General features: G+C 40.4%; 1 protein-coding gene and 1 pseudogene across 1 annotated transcript in view; one reads left to right on the top strand and one right to left on the bottom strand.

The window, feature by feature from the left end:
* LRP2 (LDL receptor related protein 2) overlaps nt 1–19,515 on the bottom strand; it is a 194,750-nt gene that overhangs the window by 40,611 nt on the left and 134,624 nt on the right. Inside the window, exons 47-55 of the mRNA XM_032401234.1 lie at nt 16,415–16,540; nt 14,743–14,862; nt 11,961–12,092; nt 10,246–10,447; nt 6,131–6,426; nt 4,581–5,097; nt 3,892–4,044; nt 3,190–3,360; nt 1,836–2,059 (exon numbers count right to left, since the gene is read on the bottom strand). Coding sequence (XP_032257125.1) covers nt 1,836–2,059; nt 3,190–3,360; nt 3,892–4,044; nt 4,581–5,097; nt 6,131–6,426; nt 10,246–10,447; nt 11,961–12,092; nt 14,743–14,862; nt 16,415–16,540 — 1,941 coding nt within the window. The remainder of the gene's footprint in view (nt 1–1,835; nt 2,060–3,189; nt 3,361–3,891; nt 4,045–4,580; nt 5,098–6,130; nt 6,427–10,245; nt 10,448–11,960; nt 12,093–14,742; nt 14,863–16,414; nt 16,541–19,515) is intronic.
* On the top strand, nt 17,304–18,112 carry LOC116635007 (annotated as a pseudogene).

The raw sequence follows: 19,515 nt of genomic DNA, 5'->3' as shown, positions 1-19,515 counted from the left end.
AGCCAGGTGCCCCTAATTTGAACTTTTGCTAAAATAATATCAAGAATATTAACTTCCAGGGGGGGAAAAAAGCCCCGAATATCTTTATTTTGCCAATTCTCATTTTTCCTTACTTCTAAGTTTATCATGTTTTAACAAAACACCACAACAAAGCAGGCCCACAAAATCCATTCTATTCCCAAAGTAAATTCCAGACCTTTGCTAGATTATCTATAAATCATGAAATGGCTTTAACTACATGAGGAGGAATATAAGTTCACAAGAAAAAAAAAAATTATAATGAGACACTGTGTTGCTCTTAACATTATTACCTTCCTGATGACAAGCATAACATATGTTTAACACACAAAATGTCATATGCAAATAGGAATTTAATAAAGTATGTTTTATAATTACTGTAATTTTCTTTTAAACATTTCTATTTAATCAATCATTTTAATGGATTGATCTTGGTATTAGGGAATGATTGTTAATCTCTTAAGTGTTATAATTTATTGTGGTTACATAGGAAATGTCCTTATTTTTCAAAGGTGTTATCTTAAGTATTTAGGAGTGAAATGTCATGACATTTTTAACCCATTTAATTTATTTTTTATTTAAATTCAATTTAACATAGAGTGTATTATTAGTTTCAGAGGCAGAATTTAGTAATTCATCAGTTGTATATAACACCCAGTGCTTATTACATCAAGTGCCCTCCTTAATGCCCACCACTTAGTTACCCCTTCCCCCCACCCCCCTCCCCTCCAGCAACCCTCAGTTTGTTTCCTAGGGTTCAGTGTCTCTTATGGTTTGTCTCCCTCTCTGATTCCAGCTTATTTTATTTTTCCATCCCTTCCCCTTTGTTCATCTGTATCTTAAATTCCACATGAGTGAAATCATATGGTTTTTGTCTTTCTCTAACTTATTTTGCTTAGCATAATAGCCTCCAGTTCTATCCACATCTTTGCAAATGACAAAGTTTCATTCTTTTTGATGGCTAAGTAACATTCCATTGTATATATATACCCCATCTTCTTCACCCATTCATCTGTCAATGGACATCTGGGCTCTTTCCATAGTTTGGCTACTGTGGACATTGCTGCTATAAACATTGGGGTGCAGGTGTCCCTTCGAATCATTACGTTTGTATCCTTTGGATAAATACCTAGTGGCGCAATTGCTAGGTCATAGGGTAGTTCTATTTTTCACTTTTTGAGGAACCTCCATCCTGTTTTTCACAATGGCTACAACCAGTTTGCATTCTCACTAACAGTGCAAGAGGGTTCCCCTTTCTCCACATCCTAGCCAACACTTGTTTCTAGTGTTTCTGATTTTAGCCATTCTGACTGGTTTAGCCCACTTTAAAATATTTTAGTCTTCCCACCAAATACTTCAGCTCAGTAAATATCGCAACATAACAAGTGTTAATTCTTTTTTTTTTTTTAAGATTTTATTTATTCGAGACACAGAGATACAGAGAGAGAGAGAGGGCATGAGCAGGGGGAGAGGCAGAGGGTGAGGGAGGAGCAGGCTCCCCGCTGAGCCAGGAGCCTGATGTGGGGCTCAATCCCAGAACTCTGGGATCATGACCTGAGCCGAAGGCAGACGCTTAACCATCTGAGCCACCCAGGCGCCCCAACAAGTGTTAATTCTTATCAAAAACAAAAACGCAGATTGATCTTTAAGAATAAACCAGGTGTTAAGAAAAAAGTTATAAGCAGGTTTTCCCATATGTTTTGTAGAAAACATTACCAAGTAACACCATTCTCTTTATAAACGATGTTTAAAGAAATAAGAATGGCATGCAGAGAACCTAAAGCAACTGGGCCAAACTTCCGAAATCACATACTCACCAATTGGCTGCCTGTATGGATGATACACATGGATGTCAAATGGTTTATGTGTTGTGTTCACCAGCACAACCCTATCTGATCCATCGTATTTGTTTCCCTTTTCAACTGTCCTTGTATTCCAATCCGTCCAATAAATAGTGTCTTCAAAAATGGTAATAGCAAAGGGGTGAGGCAGCGTCCTGTCGTATACCGTGTGCCGATGGTGGCCCTCCAAATCAGAGTACCTGGGGTAGAAGGAAGAGTCACTCAATCAAATCAAGCTAACTCCTTTCTTCCAATGGCTTTAAGGACAGATGCACTGACAAATCAATTAATAAAATTCTACCTTCTAGGGGTAACTAAAGTCCAGATCCTCCCCCAAACTCCTAGACTCTAATTAAAACAAAAACTAAACCTAAAACATATTTTGACTGAACAAAAGATGTAAAAATTGAAAAAGCCATGCTTAAAAAATAGGAAAAGCCACAGAGAGTTCAATAATCTCTAATTCCTAACCATGGCTGCTTTCCTGCAGATAGAGCTGGTTCAGCTCTTATTATATTGTATTAATATATATATTATAATATACTAACTCAGATACAGTATAGGCCTGCGGGCTTCACTCTGCTTACCGTGGCAGCACATTTATTATTAATCATGCCCTCGGCCCTATTGATCAATACTTTTCCAGACAAATAAAATTCCAGAAGAGGTTTTCTGATTTCAAAGTATCACAGCGCATCCACAGCCAGATTTCTAGTCCTTCCAATTCCAATGTCTCCCTCATTACTATGAGTCTACATCAAAATACTGGTATTTTTATATTTTACAATTTTAGAGTAGACCCTAAAACTCAAACAGGAGGTGGAGTGAGTTAGCTGCTTAGAAGTCTGATGTTAGCCATACAATATTAAAAATACTCTCCAAAATATGACAATTTATGGTAACTTATAGAAACCATAGGAAAACTTCAAGACCTTCTTGGCCAATGTTACAGGTTAATTACATCTCAGTTTTAGAAACAAAAAGTTTAAAAAGGGGATAAAGAAATTAAGATGAGTTGAGCACTAAGCTGTCTACAGTAGGAGAGAGATTACTACCTCCATTTTCTAGATGAAAAAAATAAAAAGAAGTGAAAGTACCAGGACAAAAACCTGATGAATCCAGCTTCAACATTTCACACTCTTTCTACTATACCATAACCACAGAGCTCAGCGAATTGCCTATAGGCAGTTTTAGTTAGAAATGACTTCAGAGTGACTTCTAACACACATGCCAGTTAGAAGCTACGTAGGAATAACACACTAGCAACACAAGCCCTAGTGTTTGGAATAAATGGTTGCTTGGTTTACTTTATCCTTTTCTATGTACATACTCAATGTAACCCAGGTGGGCATCTGCCCAGTAGAGTAGATCATTGGTGTAATCAATGGTGATGCCATTGGGCCACTCTATCTTGGTAGAGATAATCACAGACTTATTCGTTCCATCCATGCCTACTCTCCCAATGTATGCTCGGTGAGCCCAGTCTGCCCAGTAGACATGCCTATTGGAAGAAACACAAAGGGTCAGTCCCTGAAGCCAAAAGAAGTCAGCAGCCAAAAGACATAGCTCTTCTCCAATTAGAGAAATAGAATTTATATTCTACAGAGTCTCTCAGAAAGGGAAAAAAAAAAAAACAGAAAATAATCTAAAAAGGAATGATGTATAGGAAATGCTCAAGAATGTACATGATTAACTGGGGATTTCAGTGGATTTGACATGTAGAGTCCAAGAAAGGTGGGTTTTTTGTTTTGTTTTGTTTTTTTTAACCATAATTTTCTCTGCATGCAGCCAAAATAGGTGACTTGAAAAGTGAAATGGTGTGTCATGGCAAAGAAAACAGAACAGCTGATGAATATCATTTGAGTACACCATGTTTCTACCCATTATAACTAAACCATTTACCAGTTAGGAAAAGCAGAAGTCAAATCCCAGCAAGATATTGGCCTTGAGATAACTATGTGAACAGCCTTTTTGGTGACAGAGGCAGAATATGGGCATGAGAGAAGAGCCCAAGATTACAGGGACACAATACCCATATTGCGGGTGAAGGGCAATTCCTCTGGGATGATCAAAGCAGAAGGTATTGTTGTCATCCACACAGTGCTCGGCCAACTTGCGGCGGTATCGACCATCAAGGTCAGAGACAGAGAGGCAATTCAGGTAGGCATCCACCCAATAGAGCTTTCTGAAATGGAGAGTCAGGAGTTACGAATACAGACGTTTTGCTTGTGAAACAGTATATAGTCAGCCACCGAATTTCCTATCCAAGCTATGGTGGAATCACAAAGATAGCTGTTAGAAGGCACTTTCCCCCACGAAAACAGGGGCATGCGGAAACAGGAAATTGACTTTCCTGCAAAGAAGCAACAGAAGATTCAAGAGTGAGCTACAATTCCCACTTTAAAGGGGTTGTCACATAGGGAATTCTGGGGCCACACCTCACACAAGGATTCTGACTTTACTTTCTTAATGCAGCATAAGCATCCCGCCCAGACAATGTAAAGGCTTAGAGGAGTAAGGGCATGGAAGGGAGAGCAATTAGCAATTTAAATGGTAGAGCCAAGGAAACAGACTTGTCTAAGTGAATTATTGAAACTGCACGAAGGAACTCTGAATTATGTCCACAAGCTTAGATTCAATTCTCTATCAAGATAAAAACATGGTTACAATATTTTTTTTTAAACCATTTTAACTTTTAAAAGCTCCTCAGTATTTTCTTACCTGGTGACCCAGTCTACAGCCAGACTTTCTGCAGCTGGTAGTTTGTGGTTTATGACTGTCTCCCTGTTTGTCTTATTCAGAAACATTCTTTCAATGACTTTATTCTCTGTATCAATCCAATACAATCTCTTTTCTACTCGGTCAAAATCCAGGGCCACAGCATTGCCCAGCCCTTGCAAAATGAGGGAGTAAAAATGGCCATCTGTAGTGAGATTTCTCAAATAGTAACGGTTGCTAAAGATGAGATAGGGCTCGATGTTACTGTTCTGCCGGCAGCTCTTTCCATCTGGTTCTCGGATGTAGCCTGGGGCACACTTACAGATGTAGGAGCCCATTACATTCTCACACTTCTGACTACAGACAAAGGGCGTCTCCTTGCATTCATCAATATCATCACAACTCCGTTTGTCAGACATAAGCTTATAACCAGGACGACAAGAACAGTAGAAACTGGTGAGGGTGTCGGTGCAGTTTTGGTCACAGCCACTGAGCCAAGGGTCATTGCACTCGTTAATGCCTGTAAGTAAAAGACAGGTATTAGAGAAGCTAAAATGTCCAAAACAGACCCACCAGAATGGTCCAAAGTCAAGCTTCCCACTGGACAGCCTACTTCTTAATGAATCATGCTAAAAGAAGACAGACAATAGGGTCTTCTAAAGGCCACAGATATTCAAAAGTCCCTATTTTTCAACTTCCTCCCCAACTTAATCATTCACCAGTGGTTTTAACAACTAATATAATGAACAAGCTTATGTTTGACTTCTAATCCTACACCCGCCAATCTCCTTGTAACCAATAATTTAAAAAGTAACGTGGCAGGGGAGCGGAGGAAGAAGAGCAAAAGAAAAGAGCCTGGCCAGTGGTGTGCTGGTAAAACAGATCTCGGGGGTGGGGGGATGCTGTGATTTGTAGCATCTTCCATTTCGGCAGTGCGACTCTCATACCAGGGCCAATTTCAGGTTACCAGGGTAACCTCACTGGACATGTTGCCGGGAAGAGATGCATACATTTGGCTCTCACAAGATAGGATGAGCCGCCCAGCAGTCCACTGGGTGTCCTTCTGGCTGGTCCTGTGACACATGGCCAAGCTTACCCAGAAACTATCTACACAGGGAAGAGAACATGTTCCTATTAATTCCATATTTTATAAATGCTCAACTGGTTTACCCACAGAGGTTGACTCTCCCCTTCAATCACCTGAAGATGAAAATGAACAAGCAAAGGAATCCTAGCAGAGGGAGAGCTCAGACAAGTCATTTCAAGGGTTCACACTGTTTGTCCTTTTTAACAGTGGTGTTAACTCCTAATGGTATGAATTTGCTCATCCTTTATTTTCAAATCATTGCCTAACTGATGAATTAGCCTAAAAATGTTTGTGTACTAACCTTATATACTAAGAAACACTTGCCGTTTGATAGACAAACAATAGTACTTTTCTGGGAATATTCTATTTAGAGGACAGACTAGAAAGTCCCAGTGAGTCACAAAGGGTTGAGAATCCACGTTCGGTCTCCCTGTTTTCCTTTTCCCAAATCTTCTGTTATACTCACCACATCCTTTCTCATCACTGTTATCTAAACAGTCATCTAGGCGGTTGCAGACTTCCACCATATCGATGCAGTTCCCATTGTCACACTTGAACTGATGAGGGGGACACGTGGTCTCTGGAGTGTGGCACAGGTGCTCCAGCTCATCAGACCCATCTCTACAATCGTTTTCCCCATCACACATGTACTGCTTATAAATGCACAGCCCATTCTGACAGGTAAACTGGTTCTCGCTGCAGGTGGGGTAGGAGCAGTTCCTCTCATCACTGTAGTCCCCACAGTCATTGCGCCGGTCACACCTGTGTAATGAGACCCAGTTCCACTCTTGGAGAGGCAGACAAGTCTCAACTATCACCCACTTAGGGCTTTGCTACCTCCTCCATCTACCTGAATGTCAAGCCAACCATTTCAGTAACAAGATCACCCATGTCCTTAGTTCCCGCTCTCCCAGAATCGCTATCCACCCCACCAATCTCCAGCTCTAGAAGAATCTAATATTTAGCATTCCATATGATTTCCCCAGGTGCTGGTTGCTACCATTAGAAATGTTGATCTAGAGATATTAAAAATCACTGCATTCATTTCTAAGCAGTTGACAAATTAATTAAACACAAATTTATAGTTTTGGTGTTTATCAGATCTATTCATCAGACAATGAGATGACTTATGGGCACAGGCAATATCCTCAGCAGCCAGATGATAGAAGTGCCCATACCCAAGTGAACATATATTATACATGATAAGATCATTATGTGTCCTCTAAGAATGCAAACCTTCCGATCGGAGTAATGTTTGCATTGTCCTGTTCCTTCCATCTTTAATCACAATACCCTGCCACCTACCATGAGATGTGAGTAGTCATGGTGCTGGGAAAGAGGGAAAACTAGTAGGACAGCATGGGCTGTTGACCAAGGAACAAGGCAGTTCCTAGTCCTATTTGGGGACCTAACACTCCCAGGCATCACAAGGACAATATAGTTCCCTGAAATTCTGTAAGCCAGACTGCTCTTTCTTCTCTACATTATTCCAAAATCCCCTGAAAATTATGATTACTGAAGGGGTTCCTGCTGACAGTAACAAAACATAAGCATAAAGGAATCACAGAATTCACAATATAGGAATTAAGTATAAAGGAATCTTGGATAAGGATTGGCAAAGCTCATGTTTGACAATTAATAAAAGGATTTACCATGGAAGGCACAGGTGCTGGAGGCACAGCATTAAAAGATGTCAAGGTACCAAAGCTGAATGTGGTCAATTTTACGACTGATCTATGGTCAGGTCACTAAGCAGCAATGCCATCCACAAACCTAGGGTGCTGGCAAAGTGACTTATAACAGAATGTGTGCATGTAACTGTAAAGAAAGTTGCGATCAGAGCAAGCTGGTTCAGCCCCATTTGGTCTCCTGGGAGCTGTTTAACTCATTTCCAAATGATTTGAAACACCAATGCTTTCTTTCCTCTAGTTTAGATCCAACTCAAAAGGGAAAAAAAAAAGTCAGTTAGAAAAGCAAATCAGAAAGTTCTTGGACATAATTAACATCAATATTCCAGCAAGCTGCTCACAACTCAGTCTTATCCAGGTTCTTCAGCAGCTTCAGTAATGAGCCAAGAGGAAAAAAGTCAGTAGGAAAAATGATCCCCTGTACCACCTACCAAATAGGGAAACATACATTCTGCCAAGCAAGCAAAAGTGCACATTAACAGGGCTCTAAGTAGCGGCTACTGGCACCCCAAGCAAACAGAATCTGGAGTTATTTTAGACTCTATAGCTCAGGTTTCCAGAGAAACAGTATTTTTTCTGTTCTGCCATAGCCCTTGGCTAAAGCAATTCAGAAAGCTCAGCCAAAACAAAACAAAACAAACAAACAAACAAAAAACGGGGTGAGAGAAAGGGAGAAGGTAGGAGGAAGGGAGGGAGGAAGGATGGAAGGGAAAAAGAAGGAACAAAGAAAGGAAAAGATGAAATCAATAAAAGTCTGGTAGGATGGGCTAAGTCAGCTGCAAGTTCACAGTAATCATGGAATAATGAAGAAAGAGCTCAGAAAGTTCAGAAAGGAAGTAGAGATAACCTAGAATCTGATAAAAATTAAGACCTGATACAGATCTCTTCTGTAGCTCCTAAGGCTAGGTTTCCAGAACGTATCTCAAACTGATGGTACTAAATATCTACTGAATTCAGCAGAACAAAGAGCAGTAGAGCATACTAGAACCCTTGAGCAAGTAGGGAGAAAATACAGACAAGGACTTATGCGCTTTCCCTTACAAAAACTTACGATCTACAGGACACATCCCTATCAGTTAAATACAGACAAAGCAGAGTGAAATACGGTTTCACTACAAAAGGAGACAGCTGTGTCTCCGGACTGTCTCCAGAGTGTCAATACTACCACCAACAGCAGTGTCTGCTTGAGCTTCATCACTGCCATGTTTTGGTCATAATGCCGAGTCCCTGTGCCTTCTGTAGCACTCACAGAACATGACGTAACCTTCTCTGCCTTCCTCAGGACTACCATCATGAACACACAGCTCTGCACCGCACTGGATTCCAGCAGCACCTCAGGGCCTGTGGAGGGGCCGCCTGCCCCTCAGCCGATGGTCCCAGAAGCTCTGCTGCTTCATATAGCTTTTCCATGTCTTTCCTTAGCAGGCGATAAGCTGACAGGTCTTGTTGCTGTCGGTACGCATGTACGTCCTTTCACAGTCTTTGGCATGTGCGCTATCTCTTCTTAGCTCCAGTTCTATGCGTCCAAGTGCCTAATACGTGTTTCCACCACAGAAAGTCCCATACATCAAACTCACTGTCTGCCTGGAGCAAACTCCCTCCTGGGCTCCCCTACTTTTGTTACAAATGTTCTTGCTATGCCCCTAGTCCATCAGGATTGAAACCTCACATCATTTTTCTTCCCAACTTCCCTATATATCCAAATTTTTGCCAAGTGGGGATAGTGAGAAGGTGGGGCACCAAAAAAAAGGGATAAACCTTTGGAATGGCCCATTTGGAGAAAATGATAAGAAATCAAGCAACAGAATATTACAGAAGAGGTCCCCAAAACTGGCAGGCTGTGCACTAGATCTATTTGACCTGCAGTGTTCTTAGAATTTTAAATTTTGTAATGAATCATGGAACACTATATCTAAAACTAATGATGTAATGTATGGGGATTAACATACTGGGTGTTATGCACAAACAATGAATCATGGAACACTATATCTAAAACTAATGATGTAATGTATGGGGATTAACATACTGGGTGTTATGCACAAACAAAGAATTTTAAATTTTGTTTCCAGCATTTAAAATCAGAATATTTAGGGGCACCTGGGTGGCTCAGTTGATTAAGCATCTGACTCTTGATTTCAGCTCAGGTCATGATCTCAGTTGTGAGATTTAGTCCCGCATCACTTAAGATTCTCTCCCTCTCCACCTGTCCCTCCACTTCTCCTTCCCTCCCCCGTCTCCCTCAAAAAAATAAAAAATAAATAATAAATAAAATCAGAGTATTTAATATGAAAATCCAGATTTCCATTTCTCTCAAAATAGAACAGCGCTCCTGTGCAACGTTGAACGGCATTCATATCTCTTAGCTAGAACATACTCTCTCAGTTCACCTCACCTGCTTCTCCCCATTGTCTCATTGGCTCTAAGCCTAAGCGCCAAGCTCCATTTATGATCATGCTTGTACTGTTATTTTTCTTATAGCAAAGAGAAAAAAATGAAGTATATCTTGTACCCATGCCTCTACTCCAAGTGGAAAACCAAGAGTGTCACCTGCTTCAAGAAATAATTTTCTTATATCAAGCACACCTCATTCATCTCCGTGGCCCTCTGTGCAAGGTTACATTATGCCTTGCATGAGCCATAAGCCCTTTTACCATCATGGGCCCTCTCCTCCACGAACATACTAAAAATTGTATTTAATGATCACATTGATATAAAGGCAGATATATTAATATTATATATTAAATACTCTCTTTGATCTAAACTTTCTCATCTCCATAGGCCACTAAAAGTACAATGGATCCTAGGCATTGTGGCCACCATGCCTAATGGATAAGTTAGCCCTGCCCCTGTGGATATTTGAGGTTACTGGGAAATTGTTTAAGCCCCAATTCACCTGTATGAGTGTGGGACACACAATCCATTACTACAGGTGAAATCATGTCCAGAGCAAGATCTCCTGGTGCAATTCTGATGCTCATCATAGCCATCCGTACAGTCCGCATCACCGTCACAGACCCAGGACTGGGGAATGCACTTCCTGGACGGAGGCACATTATTTGCACAGAGAAACTCGGAACTCGAGCAGTTGTGACTGTCTGAAACCCAAAGCACACAAGAAACAGAAACCACATGAAAACTCAGGCTAGTAGTCAAATTCATTCTGAACCATTTCCCTTGCTTTACATTACTTAATAGTCTGAGGGATGAAAGGAAATTAGAGTACAACAGGTAGACAAATCGCATTATTATCATAATAACAGATTATAATAAAAAATACCTTCAAAATTCCATTTTAATTGCTCTGGACCTTGGAAGTAAAAAATAAACATAATAGAACACCTCACTTAGGGGCGCCTGGGTGGCTCAGTCCTTAAGCGGGAAGCCTGCTTCTCCCTCTCCCGCTCACCCTGCTTGTGTTCCCTCTCTCGCTGTCTCTCTGTCAAATAAATAAATAAAATCTTAAAAAAAAAAACCCTCACTTAGTTTTCCATAAAATTAATGTAAAATCATATTTTTCCCTTAGAGCTTCAGAAAACAACTCCCGTTTTGTTATTTGTATACCAAAAATGCCTTACACTTGGTAAAAATTTTTGGTTAACAAAGTGTAATCACAAAAACACGATGTGAGATAGGTATTTTTATGCCAATTCTACAGATAAAAACTGAAGCTCAAACTAGGTGGCTCCAAGTCACAGAACTTTCTAAAGACCTAGGGCTTCAAACGTGGGTCTTTTTTCTCCAAATTTAGGCTTTTTCAACTACATTACAGCTACCACCCAAGTAGAATTAGGATATATAGGAGGGGAATACGGCAACAAGACTTGTCAGAAACCATGACAATGTTAGGAAAGAGATGAGATGCTAACATATAATCATTAATGCCTGCAGAATAAAAGAACTGGCATTTTATCCAATCTCATTGTGGATGAATGGGAGACAAGAGAGGGGGTGTCTTGGTGAGGGGAGGTGGGAGAAGTACAGTCTGTGTTTGTGCAGCTGCCAACTACCCATTTCAATGTAGAGTACATGTGGAGCTATAGACAGCCACCAAAGTCAATGACATATGGGGTTACAGTGAAATGCAAACATCAGGGAGCCATTGTTTTTATTGCTGACCTTGGAAAGACACTCTTCTAAGACATCTTAGCTAAGAGTTCCATGCTCTGTTGGTAATGGAAAATGGTGTCCCATGGTCTGGTCCACAAACCACTCAAAAGGAAGAGCCCACCCTCTACCTATTCCTCGAAATAACAGCAATAAGGCAAGAGATGAAACTGGAGGCACAGTTAATTGCTACACTGTTTAAAGGGGCTATTAAGCTTGGCCAACTGAGTTCTCTTTATCTGCTCCAGAAGTGTAGGACATTATCTGTTAGCTAAATGCAAGAGAAAGACAATAAACATTAAAATCATTTTTTATCAGATTTTAAAGTGTTTAAGTGGATGCTATCAAACAATTTTGGAGTGGAAAAATAAAGGTAACATTTTATCAGCATGCAATCAATTAAAGAGGAATCTGCCTGACAGTCATACTCTCCAAAGGCACAAAAATCATCTCCCGAGTTTCCTTGGAATGTCACTCTGCAGAGGAATGAATGGTTTCTCTTACCACAGTGGTGCCTTTCATCCTCATCACTCATGTCCCCGCAGTCATTATCCCCATCACAGATCCATTCCCTTCGAATGCACCTTCCACTGTCACACTTGAACTCGTTACTTAAGCATGTTGCTTCAAGGTACTCTGAGAAAAGATAAAAAACAAGTCTCAGGGAAAAAAGTGGTTTGCAGTCCAAAAAATCTTAGGAGAAGCCTGCTACTGCATGGGCTGTCCAAAACACCTGACTCAGAGCATGAGCTAGCTATGTACAGCTATGCTGGGTCCTCCAAGGAGGCTGGTCCCAGTGACCAGTGGTCCGAGACTGAAGTAGTTGACTGATGGTGCAAAGCCCTCATTACTTTTTGTTACTAGGATGTGATTCGGTATTTCTTTATAGGTATGATAGAGAAATAACAGTCTTTTCCCAAGAGGGTATAAATTACTATTTCATTTTTAAGTCTACTTTTCATCCCAAAACATTTTGTTTGATGCAAACTATCCCCCCAGTATGCCTGATCCCCATTTCCCTGCTCTCTTTTTGCTTTTTTCCATAGCACTTACCACATTTCAACATGCTATACAATTTACTATCTGTTTTGTTGCCTGTGTCCCCTCACTAGAATATAAGCCCCATATAGACAGGGATCTTTGACTTATTCACTGATAGAGCCCCAAAGTGCCTAGAATGTAAGTGCTCAATATATATTTGTTGAATTAAACTGATAAGACACCCTTATGCTTTAAATTAGTCATCACTGACTCAAATTCTTTCCTCATAACCCCACATGTCCTTATCAACCATTTGTCATAGGCCCATACACACAGGGTCCCCTCAAAATTAACCTCAGGCAAAAGTAAATTAAATTTTAACCATTAAAAATACAACACAGTAATATGAGGAAGGAGAAACATTTCTCCTTTCACAAGCTGCTAAGAAAGGAGTGTATAGCACCACAACCTTTTTTAAGAGACATAGCCCCTCTGACATAAAAACACCACTTCTAGAAATCTAGCCTAGAACAATCTTCCCACATATGCACAAAGAGGTTTCTAAAAGGAAGTTTGTTCAAATAAATAAATAAATAAATAAATAAATAGGTGTTCATTCCAGCATAATTTTTCATAGTGAAAAAATGAAAACAACCTAAACATCCATCAGTTAGGAAAAGGAAAAGACACTTGGGTCGTCCATACGTCAGAGTAATATTCAGCAGTGCAAAGGAATATGTAGATCTGTGTTCGCTAACACGCGGACAAGTGTTGTTAAGCTGAAAGGGGCAAAACTGCAGAAAAATATGTATAGTAAGGTCTCTATTTGTGTTTTAAAATCTACATATTAGGATATACAGAAAAACGTAAGGAAAACTCACACTCACCCTTCGCATTGATCATCTCTGGGGAGTGAGATTAGAGAAGGCTGAGAAAATGGAAATTTTGCTTTTTTGTATACATTTTATGACTTCTTTAAAATAATACTCCTGCATATTATGAGAATGTACTCATAAATATGACAGGCAGTTGGTACCCCGTACTGACTTTGGTTCCCATGGAGGAGTTTGGAAACTATACTTACTCTTCACATATTTGAACCAATCATTCATATGTCGAAACCGAGCTCTAACACTATTCGACTCACTTAACAGTTATGTATTTCCATTACAGATCCTCAAAACTCTACATGTCCTTTGCTGTCTACAAAACTTTCAGTATTGGGGAAAAAGAACTCGGCAAAGAGCTTCAAATACCACTCTCCTGAGAGAGACTAGGGATAGAAAATAAGTCGAAATTCAGCTGTAAAACTATAAAAATGGTACTAAGAAAATACCCCCCCCCACATAAAAAGTTTTTTATATAATGATTGTTTTGCAGATGATTATATTACAGTGGAGGAAAAATAAAAGCCATCTAAATGCTTAAAATAGAGGCAGTTAACTCAAAGATAATACAACCACTCAGTGGAATATTATACTGCCATTAAAAAGGAGTATGAAGACTGCGTAACAAGGGTCAGCAAACTTTCTCTTAACCAGACGGCAAGTGTTTTGGGCTTACAGGACATACGTTCTCTGTCACTCCTACCTCACACTGCCACGGTAGCACAAAAGTAGTCATAGACGGTATGCTACTGCATTCTAATAAAACTTTATAAAGACAGGCAGCTGGCCATGGCCATAGTTTGCAGACTGATTTATTAACATAAAAAAGCAGTGACAGTTACGTTTAAAAAAAAAAGTGCATGGATATAGATTAGAACTTGTAAAGGTTAACAGCAGCCTCCAAATACAAACAGGTACTAGTGCCTCCAGGAATACAACCAGAGGGTCCCTGCAACTTCTTGAGAAACTCAGATGGCCACGGGACCTTCCCTCATAAGCTGGTACACAGACCAGGTGGAGGATGTGTGCCCATAAAATGCCCCGTCCCCATATATACGATCATTCCAATCACTTTTGAATCCTCCAAAAGCCTTGTGGGCCAGAACTCAACCTAATTCAGAAATTCCAATTCACAGTCAATTAAAATTAACTGAGTTCTACAAGCCAGGCACAGTATTAGGTGCATCACCAACATAATCTCATTTCATGGGCATCGGTCGGCAGCCTCCATACGCTGATCCCTCCCCACACGAACAGGTTTTCAATGGCTGTCTGCTGAGTGGTTTCATCCTCTTAGCTGACAACAGGAGCAGGGAGCACAAAGAGTGGCCAGCCGTGATCCCAGTCTGTATTTGGAAGTAGTGGAACAGTTTCTCTAGCTGCATTGTAATGCTTGTCATGCTTGCTTACTCTCTTACCGCAACTGGCAGGTTCATCAGAGCCATCAGGACAATCTCCTTCCTCATCACAGTACCAGTGTCTAGGGATACAACGTCCAGATGTGCAGGGAAACTCGTCGCTGCTGCACGTGTGAGAAGCTGAGGACGGAGGTAAAACCCGGGAGTAAAACACAAGCTTGTTCCCATCAGTCTTAACCATCTGCCCATCTCTCTGAACTAGGTAACCGGTGCCAGGGAAGGAAGACTGAGGCCTGGGAAAAGGGTTTTATATAAGCTTTCCATGGGGACGAAGGGGTGGGTGGGGGAGAGAAGGAAGGCAATACTGTTCCAGTTTTCCAGAATTTTTCTTTCTAGATTCTAAAAGCCCAACAATAAATTGTATTTGTTAGAAATATCAAAGAAATATCTTTTTGAGGGGCGCCTTGGCGGCTCAGTCATTGGGCGTCTGCCTTCGGCTCAGGTCATGATCCCAGGGTCCTGGGATTGAGCCCCGCATCGGGCTCCCTGCTCAGCGGGAAGCCTGCTTCTCCCTCTCCCACTTCTCTGCTTGTGTTCCCTCTCTCGCTGTCTCTCTGTCAAATAAATAAATAAAATCTTAAAAAAAAAAAAAAGAAAGATCTTTTTGATACATGAAACCACAAGTTATGGATAAGAAGACTTGGCTCTACGTTGTCTGCTATAACCTAAAAATAATAAATAAATTCTATGGAAATATTAAAAGCAAAACCAACATACAGCCATATCTGAGCTCAGCCCACATGGTTCTAAAAAGACAGTTGTGCTCTTATTCATCCTTGTGATACGGGATTCTTCTTTGAGTAAATGACACTACCTATGTTTGAATACTGATTCTTGTCTCATGTAATCTTAGGTAGCTCTGGGTCAGATGTATTTTCTAAATTGTTATGTGGGTACAAACTAGAATCAAGTCTTATAATTCTTCCGGTCTATAAGGCCCCTTGCTTTGGCCCAAGATATCTGATGATTTTCCAGGGGTAAAACTGATAAGGAAGCAGAGGTCCCTGAAAGGTCAGTGCTGTCTCTAATCTCTATGTCCCTATCTGATGGCTGCATCCTGAATTCTGCTTCTTCCTGCTGCTGCTGTTATAACTGATGCCTGTTCTTGGCCTATACCCTGCTCTGGTGATAATTACGAAATTCTTAAATTATGTACCTATTATACTAATAGCCTCAAAGTTATCGAGCTTAAGAAAGGCCTTTTAATTCGATCTATAAATACAGGAAAATGCCTGACTGAACCAAATTGCTAAATATGAAATAAAAGTTTCTGAAATTCAAGCATATTAAAAAGATAGAAGAGTTCTTTCAGTTCCTAATGGTAACTATAATCATATTAAGAGTAAATATAAGGGCTTGACAAGCAAATTCTGCCTGGGGTTCCTGAAGACAAAAGGCCCTCGACTTTGGGCAAAATGACTTTGCAGTTATAAAAGGTCAGGTATCAGAGGAGGTCTCTGGAAGAAATATTTGGAGTGGGGGATCCATCCAGAGAACAGAGAGAGGGGCTGCTTATGCTCCTCTAATCACATCCTAAAGTAAGTGCCTACTGCATCTACTTATCCAGCCAACTTGAGGTGACAAGCAGCCCAAACACCTGGGCCATCTATCTGTGTATTAGCTCCAGACATGCATCCCTGGAGCCACAGAAAGAACAGCATGTTTCTCTTACCACAGAAAACAGGGCTTTCATCACTCATGTCTCCACAGTCATTGTCTTCATCACACAAGTAAAAATGAGGAATGCAAATGTTTGTCGTCTGACATTTTACATAGCCGGGCTGGCAGGTGCGATCAGCTTGGAAAAGACAGCAGATAAACCTTTGGAACAGATCCACCACATATACAGAGCACCACAAATGTCCATGCTAACAAAGCTACTGGACTCAAAACATGTTTAAAGCTCTCACAGAGGCATCATCCACGACAGTTATTTTTCACCATCACTTCTAAAGTAAAAAGAGCTATTTCCAGCTGACGGGGAGGCGGAGGGGAGAGCATGCTTACTTTGTAGTTTAAGTCATCTATTTTAATTATTTAATAGCACCACCAAGAGTCCCAACTCTTGGTTAAATAAACTATGGTATATCCACATAATGGAGTAATATGTAGCTATAAAAAGGAATGAAGAAGATCTCTATACATTGATAAGGAATGACGGTATGATCTCCAGCATATATTGTTAACAGACAGAAAGCAAGATTCAGGGGCGCCTGGGTGGCTCAGTTGGTTAAGCGACTGCCTTCAGCTCAGGTCATGATCCCAGGGTTCTGGGATCGAGCCCCGCATCGGGCTCTCTGCTCAGCCGGAAGCCTGCTTCTTCCTCTCCCACTCCCCCTGCTTGTGTTCCCTCTCACGCTGTCTCTCTCTCTCTCTCTCCCTGTCAATTAAAGAAAGAAAGAAAGAAAGAAAGAAAGAAAGAAAGAAAGAAAGAAAGCAAGATTCAAAACCACAGGCTATCTTTTGTGTGAGAAAAACAATATGAATGTGAGTGTGTGTGTGTGTGTGTCGAGAGAGAGATGCTTATATTAAAAAACAATAATGAATCTCTCCTCCAGCCATCCAAGATGTTAAAAAGAAAGAAGGCTAAGGGTAAGAAGGTGGTTCCGGCCCCTTCTGTGAAAAAGCAGGAGGCCAAGAAGGTAGTCATTCCCCTGTCTAAGAAAAGGCCCAAGATTTTGGCATCGGACAGGACATCCAGCCCCAAAGAGACCTCACTAACTTTGTCAAATGGCCCGGCTACATCCGGCTACAGCGGCAAAGGGCTAGTCTCCATAAACGTCTGAAAGTGCCTCCCTCAACTACCCGCTTCATGCGGGCCTTGGACTGCAAAGCAGCTTCTCAACTGCTTAAGCTGCCCCATAAATACAGACCAGAGACAAAGCAAGGGAAGAAGCAGAGAATGTTGGCCCAGGCTGAGAGAAAGCTGCTGGCAAAGGGGATGTCCCCACTAGCCACTAGGAGGCCGCCTGTCCTAGGAGCTGGGGTTACTACTGTCACCACCTTGGTGGAAAACAAGAAGCCTCAGCTGGTAGTGACTGCACATGCTGTGGACCCAACTGAGCTGGTTGTCTTCCTACCCGCCCTGTAGTGTAACATGAGGGCTCCCTACTGCATTATCAAGGGGAAGGCCAGGCTGGGACGTCTGGGGCACAGGAAGACCTGCACCACTGGCACCTTCACAGCGGTTAACTCAGAAGACAAAGGAGCTCTGACTAAGCTAGTGGAAGCTATCAGGACCAATTACAATGACAGATATGAGGACATCCACGGTCACTGGGGAAGCAATGACCTGGGTCCAAAGTCGGTGGCTCCCACTGTCAAGTTGGAAAAGGCAAAGGCTAAGGGACTGGCCACCAAACTGGGCTAAAGTGAACGTTGTTGAATTTTCTGTACATAAAAGTAATAAAAAGTTCTCTTTCAGCTAGTGTCAAAGAAATAATGAAAAAATAATGACAGTTGTCATACCTATGGATAGATTAAGAATAGTTCGGAGTGAGTGGGATGGAGAAGACAGGGAGAAAAGACTGCTGTGAATATACCTCATTATATAATTTTGACTATGGAACCATGTACATTATTTTGTATAAATAAAAATGATGAAATAAAAATGATGAAATAAAAATGGAAAAAGGGAAGCAATTCTTAATATTTGGAAATAGTAACAGAAGCAAATACTACATCAGGTTAATAGCATAACCATTCAGAGAAAAAAAAATCAAGTGACTTTAAAACCAGTATTTTGACTACATAGCAGGACATAATCTAAGAACAAGAGGGACCTAAAAATCTTAAATTATGATTAGTAGATTTATTGGTAGTACTATTACTTGTGTGGTTATTCTTAAATAGGAATTTTGAAATTACGGTAAAATAAAGCAAATAAGTAAATATGTAAATGTCATCAGAAACCAATATTTTAAGCATAAGAGAGACAGGATTATATAATCTATGTAAAAAAATCATAATCTTAAATTAAAATGGGAAAAACCAATATAAACTTTTTCCTTAAAAATTGTATTTCCTAGCTCTATACGTTAAAAAGCTCTGGAAGCAATAAGAGCCAAATAGAAATGGGAAACTTGACACTGTGGTAATCTCTAAATCCACAAAAGGAATGAGCTCTCTTTCCAGGTCTGAGACAGGAAATGGACCGAATGGGCCATGTCAAAATAACAGAGGAGCCAACTTAACAGAGCTCCCACTGGCCTAAGATAAGGAAGTTGAGCACCAAAAACATTAAATGACTTTACTGCGCTAAAATTCATCAAATATGTAAAAATCCATCAGTCTAATACTAAAAGCAAACAAAACAAAAAATTAGTGTTCATTGGTCACCAACTCATTACTATGAAAACTAGCTAAGGGAAAGAATCAAGCATTTATCCTACAGAATTATACTTCAGGTTAACAAAATAGTTGATAACGAAAATTTCTTCTTTATGGAACTTTACCTAATGTATGTAGAATAAATAATAGAATTTTTAAATGCTTATTTTGTAACCCTTAAAGAAATAATGGATTTATAGAACAACCATCCATGTATGCTAAAACCACTGGGTAGCAGGTTGATGGGAAGTGCTTAAGGGAAGATTCAGGCTGACTTCTAAATCCACTAATTAATTTTATCATGACTTAAACTGGAACAACCAAGTATTACGTGCTTCATGATGTGATGCAACAGGAAATACACAGTTCCACCTATGGAAAATTCTTACTCAAAGAATTGAACCTAATGTAATCATACCTCTAGGTACAAATTCCAGTTAATAG

This window comes from Phoca vitulina, unplaced genomic scaffold (genome assembly GCF_004348235.1).
Source record: "Phoca vitulina isolate PV1807 unplaced genomic scaffold, GSC_HSeal_1.0 scaffold1, whole genome shotgun sequence".
NCBI lineage: Eukaryota > Metazoa > Chordata > Mammalia > Carnivora > Phocidae > Phoca > Phoca vitulina.
This window is presented reverse-complemented; position numbering and strand designations above follow the sequence as displayed.